The 21,311-nt window shown below is 44.7% G+C and overlaps 1 protein-coding gene across 8 annotated transcripts in view; it reads left to right on the top strand.

Moving 5' to 3' along the window:
* The window catches only part of LOC140463365 (A-type potassium channel modulatory protein KCNIP2), a 364,768-nt gene that overhangs the window by 292,330 nt on the left and 51,127 nt on the right, over window positions 1–21,311 (top strand). The window contains exon 1 of one of the 8 annotated variants that reach the window (XM_072557213.1): window positions 14,918–15,190. The exons of 5 other annotated variants lie outside the window; for them this stretch is intronic. In XM_072557213.1, the coding sequence (XP_072413314.1) occupies window positions 15,073–15,190 (118 nt within the window). In that variant the 5' untranslated portion in view covers window positions 14,918–15,072. Of the gene's footprint in view, window positions 1–14,917; window positions 15,191–20,174; window positions 20,392–21,311 lie in introns of those variants that run through there. 2 more of the 8 variants (XM_072557216.1, XM_072557219.1) reach the window with 2 other exon arrangements.

The following is a 21,311-nucleotide window of genomic DNA, read 5'->3' as shown; positions in this document are numbered from 1 at the left end:
CACTCCCAGGACAGGTCCAACACTGGGTTAGATACAGAGTAAATCTCCCTCTCCACTGTCCCCATCAAACACTCCCAGGACAGGTCCAACACTGGGTTAGATACAGAGTAAATCTCCCTCTCCACTGTCCCCATCAAACCCTCCCAGGACAGGTCCAACACTGGGTTAGATAGAGAGTAAATCTCCCTCTCCACTGTCCCCATCAAACACTCCCAGGACGGGTCCAACACTGGGTTAGATACAGAGTAAATCTCCCTCTCCACTGTCCCCATCAAACACTCCCAGGACATGATTTGGAGATGCTGGTGTTGGACTGGGGTGTACAAAGTTAAAAATCACACAACACCAGGTTATAGTCCAACAGGTTTAATTGGAAGCACTAGCTTTCAGAGCGACGCTCCTTCATTAGGTGATTCATCAACTGATGAAGGAGCAGCGCTCCAAAAGCTAGTGTGCTTTCAATTAAACCTGTTGGACTATAACCTGGTGTTGTGCGATTTTTAACTCCCAGGACAGGTAGTATAGGTATCTCCACAAGGTAAACTCAGGTTTGTCTGAGGGTCCTTTAGTTACATAAATAAGGCTAAGGAGCCAAAAATAAATTTACAGTGTCTCTCCTTATGTCCTTAAATCTCAGTTTCTGTTTTCTTTATTTCATCTTCACTCTCGCAGGGATTGTGTGAAGCAGTGAAAAGCATGACTTGCATTTCTATAGCATCCTACATCCTCAAAAATGCTTCATGAATGATGAAGGGTTTCTTTTCAAGATCTGGTCATTGTTGTAATATGAGGACTGAGCCAGTCAAATTGACACAAGATGCCGAAGAGGGGAATGTGATAATGATCAAGTACATTTTATTTTGGTCACGTGTGGTAAATGTTCACTCCCAGACAATGGGAGAACATCCCCGTTCTGCTTTGCAAACCGAGACTCGATAGTTATTTCGATCCACCAGACCGTGCTCCATTCCCATGTCTTATCTGAAAGGCAAGTGGCTGGGGGTTGCAGATTATCCATTTGACAGGATGAGTGTCAGCTAACCAGGGATCAGTCTGACCCAGTGAGGGATGTTTCAATGATCCCGTATGTAGGACAATGAAGCCAGGACCACCCACACTCGCCAGACACAAGGACCTTGTTGGAAATGATTGAAAATTCAGATCCAGGGCTCCAGTCTGTGTCAGGCCTGCTCACCCTCTGAATCTCAAGCAGGAATCCAACCAGTGCAGTGATACAAATGCTTTATGTTATCTCTCCAAGTGCAAAGATACAACAATGCACAGAGGCTGTGATTGATGTAAATGATCAAGGAGAGCCACTATAATTTATTGAGTGTTTCTGAGGCCCTGTTGCACTTGTGTAAATTGTTCGCCTCAGGTCTCTCAGGTTACTGAAACTAACACATCCCGGTGTCCCCACCTTTCCAGTGAGGGAACCACAATAAAAACGAGATATTTCCAAACCTCTTGGCAATAAGATTCCACAAGGATGAATCAGGAAATCAGGAATATGAGAGGAAATCGAACAGGGTACCTTAGACTGTCCGCAGTTTGGCAAAGCAAATAGGATTTGTGTCATGCTGGTGAGTGACAGTGTGGAACCTCGATATTCTGGTCCTTGGTGGTGTCCTTGTCACTTGACCTATAGTCTGATCTTTCAAATCAATAGCTTCAAGGCAAGCCAAGGAGGGATAGTCACAGTTGGCGTGAGTCACCAGCAGCATTCAATTATTCCTGAAAAGGCAGGCAGCTTTTTCTTAGCTTTCCTCCTGGTCACCTTGACAAAGTGATTATTGCTGCCCAGGAACAATACGCACAAAAGTCACTAGATTCTGTGTATTGATAACATTCCCAGCCAGACTTTTCACTCTATATCTAACCCTGTCCTATACCTGCCCTGGGAGCGTTTGATGTGAACAGTGTAGATGGAACTTTACTCTATATCTAACCCTGTGTTATACCTGCCTTGGGAGTGTTTGATGAGGACCGTGTAGATGGAACTTTACTTTTTCTCTAACCCTGTGTTATACCTGCCCTGGGAGTGTTTGATGAGGACCGTGTAGATGGAACTTTACTCTGTATCTAACCCTGTGCTGTACCAGTTGTTCTGAGAGATGTGTTTAATGATTATGTGATGGTTCGCATAAAACTTCTTTGAATCCTGAGAGGATATCTATAACTGTGGATTGCTCAAAAGATGAAAACACTATGAACTTAGCAAAGAAATATTTTTAAACTTCAAATAATGTGAAGGTTAACCCTTTCAGAACCGTGACCTTGGTCAGTGCTCTGGACAGAGCAGATAGGAAAGTAACTGTTCCCATTGGTAAGCAGTCCAAAACAAGGACATTGATTGGAGACGAAGGAATGGTGAAACATGGACACACAGTGAAGGGTCAGGGTGAGTATGCCCCTGGGGAATCTATTGGAAGCAGATTCATCCAGGGCTTTCAATAGAGAATTAGAACATTTGCTGGAGGAAATAGTGCAGGTAGATACTCTGGGTGAGTAGCCTGACACCAATTGCTCTTGTGGGCGGGCTGGCCCTAATAAAATGGGCCAAACAGCCTTCAATGATTCTGTCTTTCACCCTCCTCTTGCTTTACCTCCTATTTCTCCCATTCCTCATCATCTTCCTTCCACCACCCCTTTCCCCACCTTCCTGTTTTATAACACAGGATTGTGTTAAACTGCATTGGGAATGAATGTGTTGGAAAACAACAGAATCCTCTTGTTGATATTGGTGCTTTGAGATCAGTATCAGTTACTCATTCTCTGTAATTGAGATGTGGGCATAGTGGAGACGATTGTGGTCTGGACCAGGAACAGGAGTAGATCAATCTGCCCCACCATTCAATGAAATCATAGCAAAATCTGGACCTTAATTTCAATCTTCTGCCTGATCCCCACATCCCCTGAACTCCAAAAGTCTATCGGTCCCATTCACAAATATTTTAAAAGGCTGACAGATGACAACTGAATCCATTCAAAGAAGATTCACTCAATTGTTCCTTGGAATGGAGGGTTGTTTCATGAGGAAGGTTTGGACAGGTTGGAGGTCAGAAGGCTGAGAGGTGACCTCATTGAAACATATAGGGTTGTGAGAGAAGTTGACATTCTAGATGCTGAAGGGATATTTCCCGGTGTGGGACAGACCAGAACCAGGTGAGACATGGTTCTCAAAATAAGGTGTCAATTATTTGAAGTGAAGATGACAACTTTTTTGAGGATTGACAGTCTCCATGTTTTTGAGTCACTGAGATATACAGCAGGGAAACAGACCCTTCGGTCCAACTCGTCCATGCCGACCAGATACCAAAATTAATCTTGTCCCATTTGCCAGCATTTGGCCCATACCCCTCAAAAAAGAGAGGGTCTTGCTGGAAAGCTGTCTTCACCTACCCCCACTTCATCACCCTGCCCCCACCACCCTCTTTATCTGCAGCTCCCCCTACACCCACCCCCAGTCCTGAAGAAGGGTTACACCCGAAACGTTGATTCTCCTGCTCCTCGGATGCTGCCTGACTGACAACACAATCTTGACCCATATCCCTATAAATCCTTCCTATTCATATACCCACCCAGGTGCCTTTAAATGTTGCAATTGTACCAGCCTCCACCACTTCCTCTGGCAGCTCATTCCATAGCCATACCACCCTCTGTGTGAAAAGGTTTCCCCTTAGGTACCTTTTATATCTTTCCCCTCTCACCTTAAACCTATGCCGTCTAGTTTTGGATTCCTTATCCTAGGGAAAAGGCCTTGTGTTTTCACCCTATCCATGCCCCTCATGATTTTATAAACCTCCATAAGGTCACCCCTCAGCTTCTGAAGCTGCAGGGACAACAGCCCCAGCCTATTCAGCCTCACCCTATAGCTCAAACCCTCCAACCCTGGCAACATCCTTGGAGATATTTTTGCAACGTTCCAAGTTTAACAATATCCATCCTACAGCAGGAAGACCAGAATTGAATGTAGGTTTCCAAAAGTGGCCTAACCAATGTCCTGTACAGCCACAACACAACCTCCCAACTTCCATATTCAATGTATTGACCAATAAAGGCAAGGGTTCCAAACGCTGCCTTCACTAACCTGTCTGCTTGTGACTTCATCTTCAAGGAACCTGCACCCCAAGGTCTCTTTGTTCAGCAACACTCCCCAGGACCCTGCCATTAAGTGTATAAGCCTGCCTTGATTCTAGACTGTCTGACTAAGCACCAATTCTACCAAACTCCGTCAGAAGGCATTGCACTGAAATCACCTCTCATTTTTCTAAAACTTCAGAGAATAGACTTGGTCTGATCAATCCCTCCTCCCTAGACTGCCATCACATCCTAGGAATCAGCCTGATGAGATGATCTCTAAAAGAGGTACACCTTTCAGATGAACGAGTTTAACTAATACAGCACATCATATGTGATCTCATCTAAGCACTATAAGAGTGTAGCAAGACTTTAAACTCCAATCTCTTTGTTATGAAGCTAAATCTCTTATTTACCTTCCTAACTGCTTGCTGTATGTGCATTTAATCTTAGCGCTAAACTATCACATTGCAAACGTCAGTAATGACAATAACAATTTATGTTAATATAGTGCCTTTAAAGTAGCAAAAATGCCCCAAAACACTCCTCAAAGCATTACTGAAACAAAATTTGACCCTGAGTCACACAAGAGATATCTGGATAGATAATGAACCATTCTGTTAGAAAGGCAGGTTTTAAGGAGCATCTTCAAAAGGGAGAGAGAGGTGGACACATTGATGGAGGCTTTGGCTCCTATCGTGGATGTGGAAAGAGACCAAAATAAGTGTGATGCCACAGGAGGGATGGCACATTGGTTCAGTGGTTAGCACTGCTGCCACTCAGTGCCATGGACCCGGGTTCGATTCCAACCTTGGACGACTGTCTGTGTGGAGTTTGCACATACTCCCCGTGTCTGCGTGGGTTTCCTCTGGGTGCTCCGGTTCCCTCCCACAGTCCAAAGATGTGTTGGTATGGTGGATTGGCCACGCTAAATTGCCCCATAATGTGCAGATTAAGTGGGTTAGCCATGGGAAATGCAGGATTACAGGGATAAGGTAGGTCTGGGAGGGATGCTGTACAGAGGGTTTTTGTGGACTGGATGGGCCGAATGGCCTGCTTCCACACTACAGGGATTCTATAATTCTAGGGATGGATGAGGTTAAAGCAGTAGAGGAGAAGGGTTCAAGGAGGAGTTTGAAAACTATGATGGGGATTTTAAATTAGAAATGTCGACTAGATCATAATGGATGTGGGTCAGTGAGCACAGAGATGATGGGTGAACAGGACTTTGTTTTTTGAAAGTGGGTTTATGAGTGGTAGAAATTGGAAGGTCAGTCAGGAATAGTCATCAGGAGTTAGCAAAGGTTGGATGAAGATTACAGCAGCATGTGTGCTGAGACTGGGATAGAAGTCTGTTAAAGAGTTGGAAGTGGTCATGGACCAAACATGCTAGATGTGACACACCAGTTGTTACTTTGATGAAAAACAGTTGGGAAAAATTAATGAATCAAAAGCTGAAATGCACAACACACTATCCAATCTGCTGATGCCCAGACTGTTAACCAATCAGGCACCAGTCCACGCCTTCCATATAATCCCAATCCAGAAATGCACACATGTAATACTTAACTCAAATTCATCTTCACTTAGTACAGCGTCCACAGTAAGACAGTGGGACTGACAATAGCAGGTTCCGCACAAACCATCACAGAACAATGTCAGTTTTCAGTATGCAAATGTTACGAAGTTTGACAGCGTCAGTGCTGAGGGGACCTCTTGGACAGTCCAAAACCCCGGGTTTCAGAATGAGGGGTCACTGATTCAGAACAACAAAGAGGAGAAATATCTTTACTCTGAGGACTGTAAATCTTTGAAGCTCTGTATCCTGGAGAGTGGGACATGATTCAGTTGTTTATATTCAAAACCGACATCAATGGCATTTTGGATCCTACAGAAGTTAAGAGATATTGAGAGAGGGTAAGATCTTGGAACAACCAATGGCAGAGCAGGTATGATGGGCTGAATGGCCTCCGGCCTCTGTTTCTTTGTGCTATCTGGGTCCATGGTTAATGGAGATCTCGATGGTGTGTGCAGCAAGTCTGGGCACAGGCCCCCAGACCCTTGACAGAGCTCTGGTCTCAGTCTCCCCTTGCTCAGTGTGAGCTTTATTACAGTTGTATCTGAACAGCTGCTGCCCTTTCTCTGAATGAGCATCCTGGGAGCACTGCAATTGGCACCACTAAATACCACGACCTTTATCGCCCAGCTCATTTTTCTTCTTCTGTTTAGTGTTCACCCTCTGGGGAATCTGCCAGGGTCTACAGCCCCCTCTGATACACCCACACTCAGTGCTTAGCACAAGGGCATCTGTTTAGCTTTGGAGCTGAGCTCTGCAGACTCCAGCTGTTTATCTATTAACAGGACCAGGCAGTCTGAACACATCCGGCAGCTCGACATCAATTAGCTACTTCAAAAGATTGTTCTGTGTTTCACAGGTGAGAAATTGTAATTTCACACAGACATAATGTGCTCAGCAAACCTTATTATTGGAAAGACAAAACACCAGCGACTGTCAGACAAGCCAATTCACTGGGGAGTTCAGCGAGACCAGTCACGGCTGCTCTGTTTAACCTTCTCAGTGCCAGCTGTGAAATGGAGGGTCTCAGACTGAAGGTAGCGAGTTCAAATGCCACTAAGAGCTATAGTCATCATATTCCAACCAGACCATAGGGCTTGGCATGGACTAATTGGACCGAGGGGGTTATTTCCATGCTGTATACTTCATCAGAACAAATTACTGCAGATGCTGGAATCTGTGCTGAAAACAAACAAAAAATGCTGGAGATCACAGTGGGTCAGGCAGAGAGAGAGCACAAGCTAACATTTTAGATTACATTACAGTGTGGAAACAGGCCCTTCGGCCCAACAAGTCCACACCGACCCGCAACCCACCCATACCCCTACATTAACCCCTTACCTAACCCTACAGGCAATTTAGCGTGGCCAATTCACCTTGACCTGCACATCTTTGGGCTGTGGGAGGAAACCGGAGCAAACCCACACAGACACGGGGAGAACGTGCAAACTCCACACAGTCAGTCGCCTGAGGCAGGGATTGAACCCGGGTCTCACAGTGCTAACCACTGTGCCACCGTGCCGCCCACATTGAGTCTCAATGACTTTTCATCAGAGCCCACTCTATGGTGTCTTCTTAGTGAGAGCTGACAGGTGATGATTTAACCTGAGGGTTGTCATACCTCAGGTATTTGGAATGCTTGGAAAGGAGAGTCCTTCACAGTAACCTCCACAAGTGTAGGAACTGAACCCATACTGCTGGCATTGTCTGCATTGTAAACCTGCTGTCCAACCAACTGAGCTAACCAGCACATACTATTTTTACAATGCTTGTGTAGAAGTGCAGGAGGGAGGGGGAGTTCAATATATATGGAGAATGCCAAAAGTGATGTGATGATGCAGAAAGACACAGGGCTGGCACAGTCAAATCACATTGTTTGTGGGAATGTGCTTTTTGAAGTGATAGGAATTGACAATGACTGGCTCACAGGTGACACCTGGTGTGCAGCGTTATAACTACAAGCTTCAGAGCTCAGATAGAAAGTGATTTCATATTCCTGGTCTCCTCCTCCTGTGAATATCAGCAAGCGAGGAGGGACATGGGGAAGCCATTCCAGCAGATGCTGGTACTATCTGGGATTTCCATCAGCAGCCTCCTGGAGGGTGTCTTTGAGGGCTGATTATAGAAACCTCCCCGACACCCTCTAGCATTCCCTGTCCCCTTCTGCCAGCTAGGGGGAGAGGCTGGCTCATCTGAGGGAAACAAGTTTCTACAATTCAATGCCATAGTTCCTCACTGGGATTCATGCTCTTAGAGTTATAGGCTCATAGAGATGTACAGCATGGAAACAGACCCTTCAGTCCAACCCGTCCATGCCGACCAGATATCCCAACCCAATCTAGTCCCACCTGCCAGCACCCGGCCCATATCCCTCCGAACCCTTCCTATTCATATACCCATCCAAATGCCTTATAAATGTTGCAATTGTACCAGCCTCCACCACTTCCTCTGGCAGATCATTCCATACCTGTGCCACCCTCTGCGTGAAAACGTTGCCCCTTAGGTCTCTTTTATATCTTTTCCCTCTCACCCTAAATCTATGCCCTCTAGTTCTGGACTCCCCAACCCCAGAGAAAAGATTTTGCCTATTTACCCGATCCATGCCCCTCATAATTTTGTAAACCTCTATAAGGTCACCCCTCAGCCTCTGACGCTCCAGGGAAAACAGCCCCAGCCTGTTCAGCCTCTCCCGATAGCTCAAATCCTCCAACCCTGGCAACATCCTTGTAAATCTTTTCGGAACCCTTTCAAGTTTCACCACATCTTTCCGAGAGAAGGGAGACCAGAATTGCATGCAATATTCCAACAGTGGCCTAACCAATGTCCTGTACCTCCCAACTCCTGTACTCAATACTCTGACCAATTAAAGAAAGCATACCAAATGCCTTCTTCACTATCCTATCTACCTGTGACTCCACTTTAAAGGAGCTATGAACCTGCACTCCAAGTCATTTGAGCAACATAATGTTGCTCATAGCTTGAAGGAGCAAGGTGTCAGTATTTATAGTATTTCCCATCCTTGCTTACCCTTGAGAGACGGTGGTGAGCTGCCTTCTTCAATTGCTGTCGTCCATTTAGTGTAGGGACTCCCACAATGCCCTTATGGAGGGAATTCCAGGATTTTGACCCAGCGACACTGAAGGAATGGCGATAGATTTCCAGGGCAGGGTGATGAGTGGCTTGGAGAGGAAATTGAGATGGTGGCATTCCTATGTACCTGCTGCCTTTCTGGACGGTGAGGGTTGTTGGTTTTGAAGATGCTGTCCAAGGAGCTGCTTGTTATAAGTGGTACAGACGTCTGCCTCCTGGTGCTGGTAGTGAAGGGAGTGAATGTTGTAGATGGTGAATGAGATGCCAGTCAAGTGAGCAGCTTTTTCTGGGATTGTGTTGAACCCCTTGAGTCTTATTGCAATCTTAGGGCTAAGACTGAGCTGATTGGTGTCCAATATCACCTGATGAAGGAGCGTCGCTCCGAAAGCTAGTGTGCTTCCAATTAAACCTGTTGGACTATAACCTGGTGTTGTGTGATTTTTAACTTTGTTCAAACACTGCCTTGATGTCAGTCTCACCTCCCCTTTGGAGTTCAACTTTTGTGTCCTTCCTTGGACCAGGTCAGTAATGAGGCCTGGAGCTGAACGGATCTGGTGGAACCCACAATGATCAGGGGACAGTTATCCTTATACTTCATCGCCACAGAGTAAAAACATTCAAGAGTCTCACAGATCATAGAATCCCTGCAATGTAGAGCAGGTCATTCAGTTCACACCAACCCTCTAAAGAGCATTCCACCCAGACCCCTTCCCAATCAGGCACATCTTTGGACTGTGGGAGGAAACCAGAGCAAACCCGCACAGACACGGGGAGAATGTGCAAACTCCACACAGACAGTCGCCTGAGGCTGGAATCGAACCCAGTTCCCTGGTGCTGTGAGGCAACAGTGCGAACTCCTGAGCCACTACGCTACCCCAATTGATGCCCCATTTAGTTTCTTTCAACAGTGCTGAAACTTGTCAGCCTGTGACCTGTGAACTGTACCCCAGTATTGGCATAGGGGAATGCAGCAGTCCCATAGTGCACAGCAATATCCCACAGCCCAGATAATCGGTTTCTGCAGTGATGTGATGTGGAGGGACATGTACTGGCCAGACCCTCTGCCCTTCCTCAAAGTGATGCCGTGGGTCATTTGAATCTGCCTCAAGTGGGTCTCCCACTCCCCAGCCAGTGCGAGTATCCGCCTCCCTCAGACCACTGGAGTGAGTCTTCCCCGACAAGCTTCCAACTTAAAGTGCTGCCACTGGGCAGGAAATAAGGGGGGAGAGTTCAAGCAGAAGTGATTTTTTTAATACAGTCATAGAGATGTACAACATTGACTCAGACTCTTCGGTCCAAATCGTTCATGCTGAATAGATATCCTAAATTAATCTAGTCCAAATTGCCAGCATTTGGCCCATATCCCTCCAAACCCTTCCTATTCATATACCCATCCAGGTGTCTTTTAAATGCTGTAATTGTACCAGCCTCCACCACATCCTCTGGCACCTCATTCCACACACCACGCTCTGCATGAAAAAGCTGCCCCTTAGGTCCCTTTTAACCTTTTCCCCTCTCACCCTAAACCTATGCCTTTTAGTTCTGGACTCCCCCACACCCAGGGTAAAGACCTTGTCTATTTACCCTTTCTATGCCCCTCATGGTTTTAGAAACCTCTATTAAGTCACCTCGCAGCCTCTGACACTCCAGGGAAAACAGCCCCAGTCTATTTAGAGGACTCCAATACCTAACAGCATCCAAATCTATCTCCTTGGATCTGGTTCCAGCTGGGAGTCTCCATCCAACGACACCTCTGTGACCCCAAGGCTGCAGAGATAAAGATGAGATTTCCCCAGATATGCCAATACTGATATCACCAGATGGCATTCCCAGTCTGCTCTTGTGAAAGGGTATACAGCTGCTCCTTACTCAGAACAGGCTGCTTTTAACTGACAACCCAGGAAGGGGAATATACAAAACTGGAGGGGGCCGTTTAGCCCCCAAGCCTGTTTTGCTACTCAACTGCATCAGCACCTTCATTCTAAACACACATCTTTATTTGGGAGAAGATTTGTAGCTCGGGTGCTCGTTGTTGTGGTTCTGTTCGCCGAGCTGGGAATTTGCCTTGCAAACGTTTCGCCCCCTGTCTAGGTGACATCCTCAGTGCTTGGGAGCCTCCTGTGAAGCGCTTCTGTGCTGTTTCCTCCGGTATTTATAGTGGCCTGTCTCTGCCGCTTCCGGTTGTCAGTTCCGAGCTGTCCACTGTTGTGGCCGGTATATTGTGCAGTCCTTGCAGTTTTGCAGCAAACCTAACGTAGTGTACAAAATCCCATGCAAGGACTGCACAAAACACTACATCGGACAAACAGGAAGACAGTTAACGATCCGTATACACGAACACCAACTAGCCACGAAACGACACGACCAGCTATCCTTAGTAGCCACACACACAGACGACAAGCAACATGAATTTGACTGGGACAACACTACCATTATAGGGCAAGCCAAACAGAGAACAGCTAGGGAATTCCTAGAGGCATGGCACTCATCCACAGACTCTATCAACAAACACATCGACCTGGACCCAATATACCGACCACTGCAGCGGACAGCTCGAACTGACAACCGGAAGCGGCAGAGACAGGCCACTATAAATGCCGGAGGAAACATCACAGAAGCGCTTCACAGGAGGCTCCCAAGCACTGAGGATGTCACCTAGACAGGGGACGAAACGTTTGCAAGACAAATTCCCAGCTCGGCGAACAGAACCACAACACATCTTTATTCCATCTCCTTGAATACCTTTGTCCATTCAGAATCTCTCCAACTCAGTTTAACTAAACTGGCATCTTCCACTGTCAGATAGCTGTAGGGGAAGAGTTCCACTCTTGTATGAAGGAGTTATCTCTGTCTAACTTCCAAAGATCTGACTCTACTCTTAAAGTAATATCCATTTGTTTGAGACTCTCCAACCAATGATTAAAGTTTCTGTCCATCCAGGCTACCTATCAAAATCAGGTTTGATCAAATCAAAGCCTGAGCCCCTTATCTTCCAGTAATTCCTAGAATCAAAGTTTATTTACATTGTCACAAATGTTGAGGATGCTGGGGAGATAAATGGAACTGAACATCATTCACTAAGAGAGAAATGTCCATACTGGATCCCTATACATTCCTTCCCTGACCCAGGAGTGTTTAATGGGGACAGCGTAGAGGGAACTTTACACTGTACCTAACTCCATGCTGTTCCTGTCCTGGGAGTATTTAATAGGAACAGCATTGAGGAAGCTTTACGCTGTATCTAACCCCATGCGGTCCTGTCCTGGGAGTATTTGATAGGAACAGCATAGGGGAAGCTTTACTCTGTATCTAACCCCATGCTGTCCATGTCCTGGGAGTATTTAATAGGAACAGCATAGAGGAAGCTTTATTCTGTACCTGACCCCATGTGCCAGGAATCTTTGATAGAGACAGCAGTACAAAAAGATTTATAATTTCCCTGTGCCCTGTACTGACTCTTGTTTAAGCAAACTATGAACCATATATAAATTAAAAACAGGATTTTAAAGGAAAGCGTCACAAATGTCTTCCTTTCACAAACGTTTCCTCTGTTGCCATGACACTGAGAGACTTATGGATAACTTGACAGAGTTAATAAAACACATCAGGAAGATTCAGGCTGGCATCAAAACTGAATCATACTAATATCTGTGAGCATGTGAATTTATGTGTGATGTCTCTGACAGAGAGAGTCTAACAGGACACAAGCACATCGAGAAGGGAAGACACTGCTAGGGAGTGTAACTGTGAGTGTGAATGTGAAAGTGTGAGTTAGAATGTGAGAGTGCGGGTGACTGTGAGGGTGTGTTTGTGTGTGTGAAAATCCAGAGATTGAGAGTGTGGGTGTGATTGAGTCTGAGATAATGCAAAAATGTGAGTATGCAAGCATGAGTGTGTGTATAGCAATCAGAGTGTCGGAATATTAGTAGGTGTGAGTATCTGTGAAAGTGAGTGTGCAAAAGGATATAGGAGTGTGAGTGTGAGAGTGTGTGTATGAGAGAGTGCATGTGCAAGTATTCGAGTGAGAGTGTATGTGCGTGAGAATGTGTGTGCGCACGCATAAGTGGATGAGAGTGAATAAGTGTGTGTGTGTGTGTGTGTGACTCAGCATGTGAGTCTGAGAATGAGTGATTGTGCATAAGTATGTGAGTGACAGTGATTGAGTGAACTTTTGAGTCTGTATGTGTAAGGGTGAGTGTGTGTAAGTGACTGTGACATACAGAGAGCAAAGCCCATGTCCATTGTGAGTGTGTTTCCCAATTCTGAGCACCTAAATGACCTGATGGAGATGTTTAACGTGGGCAAGGTGGGGTGAAAAGAGGACAGGCACAAGGCCTGACGTGTCTGTCTGTGGCCATGGGGAGGCGCTATGGGCATCTCCACACCTCTGGAGTGTCTTGTGGCTTTATACAAACTCATGATTGAGAGCTCATAGTTTATTATAAACACCAAGCAAAGCAAGTGGTGAGATATGAGGACAGGTAACTAATGTATTTATTTGTATTCATTCATGGGATGAGGGCATCGCTGACTAGGCCAGCATTTATTGCCCATCCCAGAGGGCAGTTAAGAGTCAACCACATTGTTGTGGGCCTAGAGTTACATGTTGGCCAGACCAGGTAAGGACAGCAGTTTTCCTCCCGAAAGGACATTAGTGAACTGACAATCGACATTGTTAGACTCTTAATTCCAGATTTTTTAAAAAATGTAATTCAAATTCCGGGTCCCCAGAACATGACCTGGGTCACTGGATTCAACCAAGTAATACCACTAAGTCATCACCTGCCCATTAGCAGCTTGGCCAGAGAGGAAAGTTTAAAACAGCACATCAGAGAAGGACAGAGAGGTGGAGATATTTAGGCAGTGATTTCCAGACAGGAGGGAACCCAGACAGCTAAAGGCATGGCCACCAAAAATCAAGAAAGAGGCCAGAATTGGAAAAGTTCAGGGGTTGCATAGATTTGTGGGGCTGGAGGAGATTATAGAAAAAGGGATGGGAAGAGGCCATGAAGGGATTTGAAGACAGATGATGATTTTAATATCGAGGTGATACCAGACCCAGGGACCACCGTCAGCGAGCATAGCAGAGATGGTCAAACGGGGCTGAGAGTGAGGGTGCACACAGCAGACTTGGAGAAAGTCCTTGCAAAAATACAGAGAAAGGAAAGATTAGTAATATAGGCAGTGTCATGGATCAGTGTCAGAGTGGCACGGGTTAAATCTGAGAGAGTGGGAGGAATAAACAGTGAGGTAAAAGGTAAAGGCAAGGTAGCAGAACAAAGTAGAGTTACGAAACATGCCAGATATTTACCCTTTCATGAAGTTTGCAGTCCTTCTCCATCTGCTGTGATAAAACTGATTTGCTTTTCTTCTTCTGAGGCTGGGAGAGCCACAGTGTATCCCCATATTTCCTTTCTCCTCACTTTCACAGCTCCAATGCCTGCAGGCGTTGTTTTCTTCCTTACTTGAGATCTCCTCCTCCGACTTTGCAGATCGAAGGTTCTGTGGAGTTTCCTGCCTTTCAGCAAGCCTGACAGTAACTTACAACAAAAGGGCCCATCTTTTCTCAGGAGCAAAGACCTTTCAGTAGAGAGGCTCCTGAAATGCCAGATCAGAGTGGGCAGGTATTGAGATCACTTGACTGGCAACTGTGCTCTTTTTAACTGACATTGCCAAAGGGGAAATCTGACTCAGCCACTGAGTGTTTAAAACACAAGGTGCAGGCGCAGAAAGATTTGTAAACGATGGAACCCGCCCTCTCATCTTCTAACAGTTCAGTTTATCAGGCTGTCTCACTCCGTGTCTGTCATCCTAACTCTCCATGTGTATTTCTCATGGTAAATCCCACAAACTCTTCTGCGTTCCTGTGACTCTCCTGTGTGTCTCTCTCGGTGCATTTTTCTGTGACTCTTACCCCCCCACACACTCCGTCTTTCTTTCTGTGACTCTCACCGTGTGTGTTTGTCTCTGTCTGTCTGTCTAGCTGTCTCTCTCTGTCCGTCGTCCTGTATCTTTCAGTGAGTCACTCATTCCATCTGTGTCAACTCTGCATCTCTTCCTATATACATATCTCTCTCTCTATCCCTGTTTCTGACTGTCTCTTTACATCCCATTCTGTGACTCTCACTGTGTCTTGTAGCCCAGTCTGTCTTTTCACTCTGTCCATGAAAATCATTCTGTCTCTCACTCTGTGTCTCTTCTCCTGTTTTTGATTTGTGCTTTCATATTGGTATAATTTTTAATCTCTTGTGGTTCCGTGTCCATCACTCTTGGCTTCCTTACTGTCTCATGTGAAATCCCAACCCAGATGACAGAAGGCAGTCGAGATGGTTTTGAATACGGAGTGGGAGTCGGAGGGATTGCAGACTGTAGGGATTGTCTTTCTGGCTGTAAGTTCTCTGAAGCTGTTGCATTTCCTGGGACTGATTGACTTCTCCAGTGAAGGTAGGAATGGGTGGCAGACAGAGAGTGCCACTTCATTTATTTTTGTTTCAATTTTATTGGTTAACCTAGTTTAAGGTTCTTTAAGACCATAAAGCTGTAAACAATAGCTTGATTGCTAACTATGACGAGAGACAAATGCAAACCCATCATGTCTGTCACCTAGTCCCACTCTGATCACACTGGGACTAAAATAAAAATGATGACATTAAGGTTAAATAATAACAGCAGAACTCGAGCGATTAAAAGCTGACAAATCCCCAGGCCCTAATGGCCTACATTTGAGATTTCTAAAAGAGGTCACTGCAGAGAAAGTCGTTACAATGACAGATCGCAATCAACAAACACAACACTGTTACCTAAGAAAGGGGCGAGAGAGAAAATAGGGGACTGTAGGACAGTTTGCCTGACATCAGTCCTTGGGAAAGATATTGGAATGTTTTATACATTCACATCGATGTTCAGAAACCCAGGTGTATGTGGTTGGCTCTTTGTCTACTTATGCTTCATTGTCAACCTGAACATTTTGTAGTCAGTGCTGGATTGGCCACTGTCCTTCACTGTCAAGGGGGGGGGTAGACCGAGGTTTACTACAAATGGAATGGGGAAAGAATCAGCAATATTCTGAAACACATGCTAGCCATCAATTCTGACCAACCTCCAATTTTTAACAATGGGCTTAGAAAAGCATGTATGTTCAGACAAAGTTATAGTTTTAAGAAAGAAAGTTCAAGTTTGACAAATTAATTTTTTTTAGCATGGATTTAGTGGGTAAATAAAGAGAGTCAGTGGATGTGGTATATTTGGATTTCCCAAAGGCGTGAGGTATAAGTAATTAATACCCGAGGTAAGGGCTCAAGAAGTTGGGTGTGATATATTAACAAGGATAGAAGTTCAGTAAATGGATAGGAAGCAGAAAGAATAAGGATAAATGGAGCTTTCTCAGGTTGGCCGATAGTAAATTGCGGAATGCCAGCAGAAGAGTCAGAATTGGAGCCTCAGTCAGTTTCAATTTTTATCAATGATTTGATTGATAAAGGGGTTAATGTGCTTAAGCTGGATGATGATTCAAAGCTAGTGAACAATGTAAGTTGTGGGGAAAACACAGAGACTGCAAAGAGGTATTTGACAGGTTAAGTGAATGTGCAATAAGGTGATAGATGGAGAAACATGAAGTTATTCACTTTGAAAAGGTGTGAAACCTCATGCGTTGATGTTCAGAGAGACTTGGGTATCCTTGTACACTGGCAAACTGCAGCATTCCCAGAGACACCTGGGAATCACTGGCCCAAGAACATCCAAATGAAGAAGCAGCATCCAGGAAGGCATCAAGCGCTTCAAGACTTGCTGTCAGGAAAATAGTGGAAGCCAGGCAAAAAACAGCTGCTACACCAATGCCCCACACACCCTTCCTGTGACCACCACCCGCCCCAAATATAATAGAGCCTGTGTCAGTCTATGCAGCCACCTAGAGACTCACCCTGAGAGTGAAAGAGAGTTATCTTGGTCTGTGAAGGACCACTGATGATGATTATTCTTGTGCTAAGTATGCAGAAAGATAGCACAAAGGTACAACAAGCAATTACATATTGGCCTTTCTTGCAAGTGGCTTGGAGTACATGAATAAAGTCCTGTCATAATTGTACAGGGTATTGCTGAGTCAGAGTACTATCTGTAATACTACATATTTAAGGATAGATACACATGCATTGGAGATGTACAGAGACGATTTGGTAGTTTGGGTGCATTTACTCAGATGGGAAGTTGCCAGGTCAACTCTGAAGAAGGCAAGTTTATTTATCATCAATTTATAGTAAACTTTGCCTTTTAATTGGTTTGAAAGAGTCACCCTGTGCCTCTTGCAGGCAAAGGAAGAAGGCAGATTGAGAAGCAAATGCTGTGGAAAGGGACTACTGAACTAGCTTCCCAGCTTTCTCTTCACATATAACACCCATGTTTTGAATGTGTGTGTATCTATGGAGGGAGAGTTTATAGATGGGTTAACTCATAGTTATATGTCAACAGTTCTCAATTGTTCATCTGCAGTTAGAATTTTTAAAATATTCATTCAAGGCAATTGCACACCACTGGCTATGCCAGCATTAATTGCCCATCCCTAATTGCCAGTTAAGAGTGAACCGCATGGAGTCACATTTAGGCCAAACCAGGTAAGGATGGCAGTTTCCTTCCATAAAAGAACCAGATGGGTTTTTCCCAACAATCATCAATGGTCTCATGGTCAGCATTAGACTCCTAACTCCAGATATTTATTGAACTTAAATTCCATGATCTGCCATGGCAGGGTTTGAACCTGGGTCCCCAGAACATTACCAGGCTCTCTGGATTAACAATCTAGGTCATCATCTCTACTATTGATAGTCTATATTAATAATTTGGGGAAGGGACCAAGTGCATTGCGTGGCTAAATCTGATGACATTGTAAACATCAGCAGGAAGGCAAATTATGAGAAGGACATGGAAAATCTGCAAAGGGACATAGATAATTTGACAAATGGAGTATAATGTGGGAAAATGTGAAGTTTTGGTAGGAAGGATTGGAAAGCTGAAAGTTACTTAAATGGATGGAAACAACAGAATGTTGTGGTACAGAGGGATTAGTGTGACTTTGTACATTAATGACAAAAGGTTAGCATTGCAACTACAACGGGTAAGTAGAGAGACATGGAATATTGGCCTTTATTGCACAGGATTCTCAGAAGCTAGGCCACAGCTGGAGTACATTGTACACTTTTGGTTTCCTTATTTAAGGACAGACATACTAATATTCAAAGAAGTTCAGAGAAAGTTGATTTCTGGGATGTAAGTGCCATCCCAGGAGACAGTGCAGAACATGTTACGATTGTGTTCTGGAAGAACATGCATTCTAAGGGGCTTTGGCATGCTGAGGGAGGATGCTAATTCTCATGGGGCGGGGGGGGGTGGAGTTATCTAGAAATGAATATGGTTTAAAAATAACGGGACACCCATTTAAGATACATTGAAGAGAAGTTTTCTTTTCTCTCTGAATATCCTAATTTTTTAGAATACAGCCGCAGAGAGTTGTGGAGGCTGGGACACTGAATATATTCAAACCTGAGTTAGACTGAATCTTGGACAACAAAATGTCAATAGGGAGCATCGAGTAAGTGGAGTTGACATCAACATTAAATCATTAAACATTAGATCTTAGTAAGCAGTGAAACAGACTTGGGATCTATTCCTGTTCCAATGTTTGCATCACATAGTCAGTCGTCACATGGTGTTACTGTAGTATCAAATAGTGTCAGTGTCTGAACACTGGGTCAGTCTGAATAGCAGACATTACTGACAGTGGTAGAAAACCTGCAAAGTTGATTCAGTGGTCTTTGCTTTGATGTTAAGATGATCCTTCTCCAATTGGCCTTTCTCCAGAATGCTTTATCTGAGTGCTTCTACTGGTGTGTAAGTAGTACAGAGTAACTGAATCATTTGGTAAATTACTCTGATCTATCAATTCAAAAGTCACCGCTCACAGCAACTGCTGCAGGAAAAGTATCTGGTTTAATTCAGGTTTAAACTGAGCTTTTGACTGCAAAGAGGCTTCTAGGCTGGGAGATGATCTGCACATTTATTTTCCTCTCTCTCTGTGTATCTGTAACTTGTTTCCGGCTCCAAGCTGCTCAGCTACCAACAACCAGTCACACAATTGTTGGCAAGCAAAAGGTCTTGTTCACTGATAATTGTCACGAGCCAATAAACCAAATAACTTCTTGTTGCCAACAAAAGTTGCATCAGTACAAACCCTCAGCTCCAGATTGTTTGCAATCTGAATTTCAATCGATGTTTGTTCAAACAGGTCTTTACAATGCGTGCCAATGCTTTCAGATTACCTGTCGTCAAAACTGCAGCATCTCTTTCAAACACTGGTTTTAAAAACAGTCTTTCACAGTTCAATCCAGTTTTTAAAAACTAAAAAGGTTACCCATCTCACTGTGTCATCTCAGTCACATAACCCATTGTCCATTTTGTTATTATTTCAGTGGCATTTTACACACAGTTTGAGTCATTCTGACTGAATGTCTTGGTATTTTTCAATATTTCCCAACGTCTTCAGATTTTTTAAATTCTTGCTTCTTTGGTTCTATTTTAAAATGTACCTTGTGCTAAACGCGGACACGTTTAATCAGTGGCGCACTCACTCAATGGACTGTGATGACAGCGTCATGTTCTGTCCTCTCTGGGTGCAGTGAAGACACTCAATCACTGTCACCTCACTCACGCCTGCTGCAGTGATTGGTGAACAGTGTTACATAGGAAAGCATTGCAGGGGCCAAGCTTGTCAGGCAGATCATACTGGCACATCCTGAGAGTCTGAGGTAGAGACTGAGAGACAGATCTAGACAGAGACAGGTACAGATAGGTCATAAAGAGAGACCGACGAGGAGATTGAGAGACAGAGGGGCCGGAGAGCGAGACACAGGGAGATGGAGAGGGAGACAGTCAGGCAGAGACAGCAATAAATTGAGAGCGGAAGTGAGACAGACAGGAGACAGCAGACAGAAAGGGAAAAAAGGTTGATCGAGAGAGACAAGATTATAGAAAGCAGCAGGGTCAGGAACCCAGGTAGTGAGAATCCAGGTAACAAGACTGAGAAAATACATCTGAGACTGGGTGAGACACAAAACGAGAGAAAAAGATAACAGCATAGCAACAGGCAGTGTCAGAAGAAAAACATCACAGACAATAAAAAGAGACAACACAGTGACTGATTCTAAAACAAAGGGGAGGGAAAAAGGGAAGCTCAGAAAAACAAGGGGGAGGGGGGTGACAAAGAAGACATCTAGATATACGATTACAATAATATCAAAATAAAGAAAGGGAAGGCAAATACAAATGAGATAGGTGGAAGTGAAAGATAGGGAGCAGAGAGACTGTGGGCGAAAGAGTAAAAAAGGGACACAGAAAGTGAAATAGATTGGACAAAGGACTTGCTCTCAGAGAAAGCTGTAAGCAGTAAGAAAGGGAAGGAGGCAGCGGGATAAAGAGCACAAGGTGCCTGTTTAATTTAGTGACATTGGGGAGTGGAGCAGGTTGTGTCTTTCTGGTTTGTCTGGGGGCTTCTGTCTAGATCTAGAGGGTGATGGCATTGATCCCTCAAACAGCTGGAGTCTTGTTCAAAACCATTCGGGTCCTGCTGCCCAACCAGGTTCGCAAGAGGAGCAAACGTAAGTGTGGCCTTTATTTATTTGTGCAATTTTCCTGGGGCATCAGCACACAGCAGGTGTACTTTGTAAAGCAAAACATCTGGCAACCACTACAGTAACCACTCAGCTTGGGTTTTAAACACCTTCTTGTGTTAGTTCAGGAATATTGTCCTGGGGGCGTTCCCTTCTCAGACAGATCATGGGTCCCAGCGATTGTAATTCACGTTGTGTCACCGATGGTGCTCAGTGACACAGTATAATTCTGGTGCTGGTATCAGTTGACTGAGGTCAGCCATGATACCTGCTGCGGGTGAATAGCCGCCTGCAACCTGGTGTCAATGGATAAAGGATCAGCACCGGGTCAGCCTGGTCAATGTTCCCTCTGGGAACAGAAAAAACCTGAACTTGTGTCGCACGATGCATTACCTCTGAGGATTCCATAGCTCTTTACATCTAGTGTAATAGATTTGAGGTGCAGTCACATGTTATGATGAAAGAAACATGGCAGCCAACTTGGGCACAGCAAGATGCCACAACCAGCACTGTAATGAGTGGATTATTCGTTCTCAGCTTGTTTGAGGGAAAAATATTGGCCCAGAACATCTGGACGCATCCTTCTAACTTCTCCAAATAAGGCCATGGGGTGTCTCCCAGTCACTGCAGAGTGCAGCTGGAATCGCACTTTAAAGCCTCATCTGCAAAACAATACCTCTGACAGTGCAGCACGCCCTCAGTCTTTCCCGGGGAGCATTACAGCAAATGGATGAATAAATTGGTTTTGTTTCCTATGTGTTCTACACCAATAAATTAACCTGTTGCCGCTGCTGTTTTTAACAAGTTGGAAGTTATTAACTCATTTCTCTGTCAAAGATAAGCTCAGGGAAAGTTGGAAACATTTGGTCTTTAATCTATTGATGGTTTTGTGCAAAGACGGATTAATA

Source organism: Chiloscyllium punctatum, chromosome 38 (genome assembly GCF_047496795.1).
Source record: "Chiloscyllium punctatum isolate Juve2018m chromosome 38, sChiPun1.3, whole genome shotgun sequence".
Taxonomy (NCBI): domain Eukaryota; kingdom Metazoa; phylum Chordata; class Chondrichthyes; order Orectolobiformes; family Hemiscylliidae; genus Chiloscyllium; species Chiloscyllium punctatum.
Note: the sequence above shows the minus strand (reverse complement) of the source record. Positions and strands in the feature narration are given on the sequence as shown.